The sequence below is a fragment of the Sinocyclocheilus grahami genome, unplaced genomic scaffold (genome assembly GCF_001515645.1).
Source record: "Sinocyclocheilus grahami isolate Dianchi unplaced genomic scaffold, SAMN03320097.WGS_v1.1 scaffold37.1, whole genome shotgun sequence".
In the NCBI taxonomy this organism is placed as follows: Eukaryota; Metazoa; Chordata; class Actinopteri; order Cypriniformes; family Cyprinidae; genus Sinocyclocheilus; species Sinocyclocheilus grahami.
In genome coordinates, this window is record NW_015505216.1 from 2,433,863 (window position 1) to 2,443,019 (window position 9,157).

General features: G+C 36.6%; 2 protein-coding genes across 4 annotated transcripts in view; both read right to left on the reverse strand.

Annotated features, from left to right (window-relative positions):
* The window catches only part of LOC107581701 (transmembrane protein 184A-like), a 20,598-nt gene extending 19,563 nt beyond the window's left edge, over nucleotides 1-1,035 (reverse strand). For both annotated transcript variants that reach the window (XM_016267325.1, XM_016267324.1), the window contains exon 1: nucleotides 639-1,035. The gene's annotated coding sequence lies outside the window, so the exon portion shown is untranslated. The remainder of the gene's footprint in view (nucleotides 1-638) is intronic.
* Nucleotides 1,036-3,079: 2,044 nt separating this feature from the next.
* On the reverse strand, nucleotides 3,080-4,298 carry psmg3 (proteasome (prosome, macropain) assembly chaperone 3). 2 transcript variants are annotated; one of them, XM_016267430.1, is made up of 3 exons: nucleotides 4,158-4,298; nucleotides 3,557-3,785; nucleotides 3,080-3,465 (listed from the first exon to the last, which is right to left on the reverse strand). In XM_016267430.1, the coding sequence occupies exons 2-3, from the start codon at nucleotides 3,770-3,772 to the stop codon at nucleotides 3,313-3,315; spliced, it is 369 nt and encodes a 122-aa protein (XP_016122916.1). In that variant the 5' UTR covers nucleotides 3,773-3,785; nucleotides 4,158-4,298; the 3' UTR covers nucleotides 3,080-3,312. The 2 variants fall into 2 exon arrangements, with proteins under 2 accessions (XP_016122916.1, XP_016122917.1); XM_016267431.1 differs by lacking the exon at nucleotides 4,158-4,298 and adding an exon at nucleotides 3,894-4,117.
* Between the last annotated feature and the right edge of the window lie 4,859 nt (nucleotides 4,299-9,157).

Here is a 9,157-nt window from a genome sequence, read left to right on the forward strand (position 1 = left end):
ATATATATATATAGAAAATAGTTGCTGCTTAATATTTTTGTGGAAACAGATGCATTTTCACTTCAGATTTCAAAAGAACTTGATTTATTTGAAAAATATATTTTGTAATATTACATGTCACTTTTAAATCAAGTTAATGCAATTAATGAATTGTATTTTTTTTAAAGAAAAGAAAATTAAAACCTTAATCTGTTTACATGTTTATCTATCAATTGCACTATTTCTGTTCCAATAAACAGAACAAAGACTTATAAACATATATATATATAGTTTATATTTAACAAAAATGTACCATAATTTATTTTTATTACAATAAAACGGTGTTTCCTTTGTAAGTACAATCTCCAGTCTTTATATTGTTTGAAGGAGATCTCATGTCAGTTTATTATAAATAATCAATATTTGATTAACTATAGTTTTATAGTTATCACAACAAAGATTACTATAATATTTCACTGGAAACTATGGTTGACATTGAATTTTTGTAAATTGTAATATATACATAGCATATGCTAGTGTAGAATTTTTCAGTAAAATATGCCCCTTTTACACTAAAAGACAAAAAAAAGCTAGTTAATCGAACCTATTATTAAAACAGCAGGTAAGACCTGTTCATAGATATTTTATGAAGCACTTACCCTGATACAGTGTCAACACCTGTGAGAGTTTAGTGCGATCAAACTCGGATTACTTTACAATAAACGTCACTTGACACTGAACATCGCACTGGGACTAAAAGAATAAATACATTGCATACATGAGTGATTAAAAAAAGATTAGTATACGACTTGTAGCCAGAGGTGGATATGGCCCGAGCGACGACACCGATGAGTCACGCGCACTTCCTCGTTTAACTTTGGACAGGACTGATGGACTTCAGTCAGCTCGGTGGAAACTGCCCAGGAACTAATTAATCGTTATAAAAATCCTGAAGCGATTAAGGCTTTTCCCAATTCCAGACCATCAAGCTCGTCGTTCCGTCTCAAATTAGGACAGGTGTATGCACTTCGCAACACAACAGCACACCCAGGTCACGTGACTTTGCGACTTTATAGTCTTTGGTCACGTGACACGACCGGCAGGAGCGCACCTGTTGCTCAAAGCTGCTGCAGTATTCTTGCTAGACACGTGCAGTCTTAATAAATACACTTAAATTGATTTTAGATCTCAGAAAATAAATCTGTAACAGAACTGTGCGTACTGACATAAATAACATAGGATTAATTCAGGTAAACTAGGTCACTTTGAGACATAAGAGGGCCATGAAGAGATGACCTTAATTCACACTAGATACATCAGGGATCAGTTGTAAAACTCGTTTCTTCTCCAACAGTAATATGGTGCAGCAGTTAGGTTTAGAGAGCAAATAATTACATTAATTTTGTCCTAGACCTAGAGGAATTGATATTAAGGATAACTTCTACACCTTTACAGACTGAGCTATGAGGTCCGTGGTATACCTATGCCCATGTTAAAGCCATAAACCTGCATTATTTAAACTGTTTTTTTTTTTGTTTTTTAAATAATAATTATGTTTAACAAAATAGTTTTTTGGTAGAATATTACATTACCCAGAATTCTGCAACGAAATCTTCACCAATCAGAAAATCACAACAAAGTTCGCCAATAGAACTCTTTAGCGCCCAACCATTCCAATGATGCACTGTTGTAGCCCTACAAGAGTGATTACTGATAAACTGTCTGAAAAAAAAGAAAGTCACGTTTTAGAGAAGAAAAAAAATCACCCACTGACTTTCAAAGCTACTACATAGTAACGACTTTCTACTTCGAGGACCTTGATAGAAATGTAGTGGAGTGAAAAGTACAATATTTGTCTTTCAAATGTAGTGAAGTTAAAGTCATAAGTTCCCCCCCAAAAAAAATACTCAAGTAAAGTACAGATACTCAAAAAGTGTACTTAAGTACAATACTCAAGTAAATGTACTTAGTTACTGTCCGCCTCTATGTGCTCTTTGCATAGTGCAATAACCATTAATTACATCTTTAAAATAAGGTTTGTTCTCCATTGTTTTAAAACAAATGACACTGCCTTATGTGATTGTTGTTCTTTCCTTCATTAAAGTTAAGTACACTTTTTTTTTAAACCAGTGATTTGTCTGATTTTCAAATACGTCTTTGCTTCAGGGTTCTTTATTTCTCAAGGTTTCTTTATTGTGTTTTCCCTTAGTTCCTTGTCCCATAGTTCAACCACATACAGAACCAACAATGAAGCAATTTTAAAGAAACACACACACACACATAATAATTTAAGAAAATTTAAAATAATATAGACTATATCGAGAAGTAGGATGTGGATAAAACAAAGATAGAATAAATGGAAGATAAATATAATAGAGAGGGAAAAGAACGGAAAATTCTGTCATTAATTACGCTGTTATTAAGTATTACGTTGGCTCCATGCATCAGCATGCACCACACGCATGCGTTGTGGTACTCTCCTGAACGCACAGCGAAGACTGACACGGAAGAGAAGAAATTGTTGAAGTTGTTATTTTTGCTTTCTTTGCCCAGAAAAGTATTCTCAGAGCTTCATAACATTACGATTGAACCACTGATGTCACATGGACTATTTTAACGATGCCCTTACTACCTTTCTGGGCCTTGAATATTTCAGTTGTGTTGCTGTCTATGGAGGGTCAGAATGCTCTTGGATTTAATTAAAAAAAATCTTAATTTGTGTTCTGAAGATGAAGAAAGATGAACAAAGGTCTTACAGGTTTGGAACGACATGAGAGTGAGTAATTAATGACAGAATTTTCATTTTTGGGTGAACTATCACTTTAAGTATAAATAAAGATCCCCCCCCAGCTCTCAATCAGACTTTCAATTCAAAGTTTGTAGAGCTGTGATTCACCTCGTAGCTGACTGCTTGGTTCATGGCTTATAACTCCTCAACAAAGACTTTTTAAAATTCCCTATGGGAAAAATAAACAGAAAAACCATTCCAGAACCATGGCTGCTGAAAAAGGCAGACAGTGCATGTGTTGAACCAGGTGCCTCTTCAAAGACTTTGGGATTGGTGTGAGACATTTAAATAAGCACCAAAAAATAAAAGTTCAGAAAATATAATTTTAATGTCAGGGCATCTGAAAGACATCTATTATACAGAGGCAAACAGATGTGATCTTGAACAGCACTCTTAATTTTAACATTAAAATTCAAGCTTTTCAAAGTGTGTGCGATAACAACTGCACTTGCAGATCATTCTGACAAGTCAAGATTTACGTTGTAAAAACTGTGCAGATACATCATTTGACTTCATCCAGAAATAGTGCCGTTTGACCTCCTGTTTTACCAAACCTGGCAGGCTTTGATCATATCTTTAACGCTTTTCATAGTTTCAGCGCTGTTGTCTTTAAGTGAAAGGCCCAGCAGGACCGGTCGGTTGCCTGATTCTTGAGAGACAAACATTGCAACATTCTTGGCGTAGACATGTGTAAGAGGCTGCAAAGGAGACAAAAAGAACAAGGTGAAATACAAACATGATTTTATCTGCCTTATGGATTATCCAACATAAACTAACTTCATTACCTACCTCATCCTTTCCCAGCAGAACTCTGGTACTGAACATGGGTAGGCTGATTTCACCAGACCTCGTGTCAGGTGTTATGGATACAAGTGTCCCAATTTTACCATACTGTGTCAAAACTATAAAAATGTAGTTGCTGAACTCCGTGCAGACAACTTGAGTTGGGTTTCCGTTTATTGTTTTTTCCGTCTGTCTAGATCGGATGACGGGTTGAGGAGCCATTATTTACTTCCACCTGAAAATAAATAAAAGTAATAAACATGCAGCATAATAATAGCCAGTGATAAAAGTCTCACAACTGAAACAGTTAAAAGGGAGAAAAACGGAGTATTAAATAAATTACTTTAAGCACAAGGCAAACAAAGACGACAAGGAAGCTCATTCATTCTGCTCTGTGTTGTTTAGCAGAAGCAGGAAGCTACAGCGACAGTAGGCCGTAGGAGATCGCTGACGACTAGCTGGTCAAAAGCGGACAAACGACACAGGAATCACCGAGGCTTCAGAGACTCGCGCGGAGCAGTACATAAAACAACCGTGCTATACGCAGCAGACTATGCAAATATAAACGGCTGAAACAAATAGCATAGAAGTAATAAGCATTTCTCACCGCTAGTTTAAAGTCGTAAATTATCCTCTTATGTCGAATGTGAATCCGTTTGCAAACATCCCTCAGCGAAGACGAGCAAGGGGATGCGTTTCACCTACGCAATGACAAGCAAAAAGATGCGAGCTGCCGGAGACGGTCTGTTTACAGTGATTTGGATAACGTTTAAGATTGTATATAATTCAGATAAAAAAAACATTAAATAGTAGGTGATATAATATGTACTTTTATTATTGTCAGGACATTATAAATATTAGAATGTACACTTATTTTCTTTTCTTTTTCTTTTCTTTTTTTAAAGAAAATTAAAGGGGTCATATGACGCTATTTCAATTTTTCCTTTCTCTTTGGAGTGTTACAAGCTCTTGGTGCATAAAGAAGATCTGTAAAGTTGCAAAGACTAAAATCTCAAATCCAAAGAGATATTCTTTATAAAAGTTCAGCGTCAGCCACGCCTACCTAAAACGTCTCGTACTAACACGCCCCCACATATCTACCTCACGATGTGGGAAGATTTGCATAACGCCGCCCAAATGTTCACGCAAAGAAAGAAGGCGTAACTTTTATTCTCGCTGTAGTATTGCTGCCACCGCCGGCATGTCATGAAGGCGCTGTGTTTCGTTGTGAAAGCGAAACTTCTTTGTTTGGTCTTCCAAAAGAGGACGATATCCGCTTCGTCATGCCCAGAGCTGATCTGTGCTGGTCGCTGAGGAAATACATCAACTTTGCGCTGTGGATCACCGGATCGGCCTTCACCGTGGACGAAGCGGAGTCCAGCCCGGGGTCGTCACATGTGGTTGCCGCAAGCCTGCTGGATGCTCCTTCGTCGAATCCGCCAGCCACACCGCTCTCAAGCCTGCCGTTCCTCACTCTAGCCACTGGCCTCTGCGCACTCAAGCCGGCTTCCGCATACTCTAGGCCGCGGCTCACTCTAGGCCTCCGGCCTCTGCTCACTGTAGGCCGCCGTGTGTGACGCTGTTTCGTTGTGAAAGTGAAACTACTTTGTTTGGCCTTCCAAAAGAGGACACGACTAGAAATCAGTGGTTAAGTTGTATTTACAACACTGTTCCAGAACAGTTCAACCCAAATATTCAGATGTGTGCAGGACATTTTATGGAGGACTGTTTCCTGATCCTGGTAGAGTAGACTACAATGCCGCCTGTTCTGACTCAGACGATAAGTACATTTTTCATATTTAAAGAATTTGCCACTGACGATTCCAACGCGAGTTTTGAGCAGTGTAGAGTAGCGCTTGTTGTTTGTAATTTCTCCGATCACAAATTCAGACATGGTTTTATGTTTATGCAGTGTGATGCAACGCGTAAAAAGACAGTATAAGTCATTATAATCCATAATTATGTCCCCACTGGATGCAACAAATATCTAGTTTATAATGGGTGTTAATGTTTTTGTCTCGTCACTCCGGCCGGACAGGGTATCAACAGTATGGTAAGGGACGTAACATTTCCATCTCACACTTGAGGTATTCGGCCAATCACAACGCACTGGATAGCTGGCCAATCAGAGCACACCTCGCTTTTCAGACCGATGAGCTTTGTAAAAATCGATGCATTTCAGAAAGGCGGGGCATAGAGGAGAAACAAGAATGTACAGTATGTGGAAAATAATGTGTTTTTTGAACCTTAAACCGCATAAACACATTTCATTACACCAAATACACAAAATAATGTTCTTTTTAGCAACATCATATGACCCTTTTAATACCTTTACTCAGCAATGGCACAATAAGTTGTTTAGAAGTGTCAAACTTCAAAGTGTCAAAAAGATTTCTATTTCAGAACACATTTCATTACACCAAATACACAAAATAATGTTCTTTTTAGCAGCATCATATGACCCCTTTAATACCTTTACTCAGCAATGGCACAATAAGTTGTTTAGAAGTGTCAAACTTCAAAGTGTCAAAAAGATTTCTATTTCAGATTCTTTTCTTTTCTCTTTTCTCTTTTCTCTTTTCTCTTTTCTCTTTTCTCTTTTCTTTTCTCTTTTCTTTTCTTTTCTCTTTTCTTTTCTCTTTTCTTTTCTTTTCCATCAAAGAATGATGAAAATATGTATTACGCTTTCCACCAAATATATTAAGCAGCACAACTGTTTTTAACGCTGATCGTGAGATGGTCATTTCTTTAGCAAATTCATCATATTATGATTTCTGAAGGATCACGTGACACTGAAGACTGGAGTAATGATGCTGAAAATTCAGCTTTAACATCCATCACAGGAATACATTTCATTTTAAAATATATTCAAATATAAAAGATTTTTAGTTGTTTTAATATGTCACAGTATTACGTTTTTTTATTGTATTTCATTCTAATAAATTCAGTCATGGTGCGCATAAGATACTTTTCATAAACAAAACAAAAATAAACAAAAAGTTTTGTTCGTATAATGTTCCATTATCATATCGGAATGAACAGCTATGTTATAAGTGTGTCTGAGTTGCTGTATCTGTATACACTAAAACAATATGCAAAGGAGTCAGGCTTGTTGCAAGTCTGAATATTTTGATTAAGAAATGGTGCCCAGGGAATTTTATCGGACAGACATGTAAATCTATTTCAAAATGTTTTATCCTCTCTATCCTCCTGGAACAGCCTGATTGCATGTGGTTTGTCTGAATAACTTTATCTTCTGGCTGCCTCGCCCCTGTCAGTGGATCTAGTATGGATATGTCATACTTTTGCTGAGTCTAGTCCATTTGACAGTGTGTGCCATGTTCACTGAGGCTGCTCTTTGTGTTCCAGACTGTAGCTGCTCTGGCAGACTTATCCTGAAGCCTTTGAGCTTTACATCTGCCTGAAAGAAGTTGCCATCTTTGCACTTTCGTCACAAGGTTGACTAGAAGTGCCAAGGCGCTCTCTCTCTCTCTCTCTCTCTCTCTCTCTCTCTCTCTCTCAGGTGAATGGAGGTTTAGTTATGTGAAATGTCATTTAAAATGTCACTAATCCACATCAACACACTTGCTTGTTTTAGTATTATATGTACATTGCAATGTCAGGTATGTTTCATTTCCTGTTGTTTTTATTGTAGTTTTAGGTCTGTTATTGAAACCAGAACTAAGAGTAAAGGCCCGTTTACACCAAGGACAATAACTATCATGATAATGATAAATATATAGTTTTAAAAATCATTCTAAAATGTAAAGAATAGCAGAGTTTACACCACAACTATAACAATAACGTCACAGAGCAACAATATCATTGGAATCAATTTCAAAACTATTTTTCTCATAAACATAATTCTAAAAACATAGAAAGCCAATCAGAATCCTGCTTGAAAGAGTTCAAGGAATTGAAGTGGCAGATGACATAATTGTAGCACATTCCTATGATAAATAGAATGTTATTGCATTCTGTTGTGGACGCTAACGTTAACTAACGTTATAGTTACCTTAGTTATCAATCATGGTGTGAACAGGCCGTAAGACAGTATATATTGTATGATCATTTGCGATTGTTGCTTGTCAGATTGTACAATAAAATTCCGGTAAGATCTTGGATAAAAGCCAGACTGTGTGACATTAAAGTTTTTTTTTATGTCAGAATGTACAATGCACATTGTATCCTAGACTTTGATCTCTATCATCCCATTTACAACTTGTTGCACGATTGCAATGTAAACGTCATCTTAGGCCAGTATTACATGAAGGCAATTAATAAGCCATCACTGAACATGTCATACATCCATTCAAAAAAAGCAGGTCAGAAGGCCTTTAACAATCTTCAAAATTTTACTTGACTTTCTCAGCATGGTCTTGTACCTAATGGATATAAGTAGTAGATCATCAATTGTTCTGGGGGTGTAGGGGTGTTAAATAATAATTTTTGTTTTGTTTTGTTTTTCCCCCTTAGGTTTTTAACATTCTAAAAGCTCTTTATTCCAAAGATACTACAAGCTAGTCTGTGTATTCAGTAGGTGTAATGTATTGTAAGTTGCTTCAGAGGTATTGCAAGTATTACATACAACAATAATAAAACAGTGCATTGACACAAAAAAAGGAAATTTACTTTTGGTACTTAAGTACTTTTAAAAGCAAGTACTTCTGTACTTTTACTTAAGTAAAAATCTGTCTTTACAATTTTTACTTGTAATGGAGTAATATTTGACCAGCAGTATCTGTACTTTCAAGTAATGGAGTTGTGTACTTTGTCCGCCTCTGGTCATAACACAAAAGGTCTTGAGCGATGATGGTTCTCTGATATTTTGCTCATCATGTAAAGTGAAACTCGTTTGCCAAAACAAATCTCAAATGTGGCATTTTTCCTCTAAAGCACCATTAAGTAATCATTCTCAGCTGTTAGCATTAGGTAAAATAGGCACGCATGCTATAAACATGCTGTGAAGTGATTTGCTCTTTAAAGTGCTATAAAGAGGCACCAATCAGAAGCTTTATGGGTTTTGTGCACTCCGGAGGCAGAGGGAGAAATGAGGAAGGAGCAAGCGAAATGCCTATCATGGCCGACAAAAGGAAGGAACAAGCACATTCATTGTTCATGAACACCTCCCAAAGAAGAGGACTATCATTTTAATATCTCTTTAATGTTCAGCTGGAAATATGCATGTTGTTTGGGTTCTTTCTGTTCCCGCAGCAGGAAGATAAGTCTGATTGGCTGGCAGGATTTAATTAGTGGTACATTTTTTCCTTGGTGTAAGTCCCACAGTTTGCCACATACCTACACTCTTTTGTTCAGACTCCCTTTCATTTTAGTTCTGGTTTCTAATGAGGACAGGATTATACCGACGTGATGGACATCCATTATTCAGGTTGGGAGACGTGACTTAAAAACAGATAATTAAGGTTTGTGTTTCATTCATGTCGTGGCTAATTATTCATATTGATTTGACACAAACGAGACCATGGGAAGTATTAAGCACAAATATGTACTCCCTACATTTATTGAATTTAAAGAATGGTTCAACCGAATATTTAAAAAAATTCTGTCACTCACCCTCATATATATACAGTATATATATATATATAT

Bases quoted from the DNA above. Each gene is read 5' to 3' on its own strand.
- psmg3 (XM_016267430.1), bottom strand. From the start codon at position 3,772: ATGGCTCCTCAACCCGTCATCCGATCTAGACAGACGGAAAAAACAATA. The intron at 3,466-3,556 runs GTAGGTAATGAA...TCTCCTTTGCAG, and splicing joins TTCTGCTGGGAAAGGATGAG to CCTCTTACACATGTCTACGC.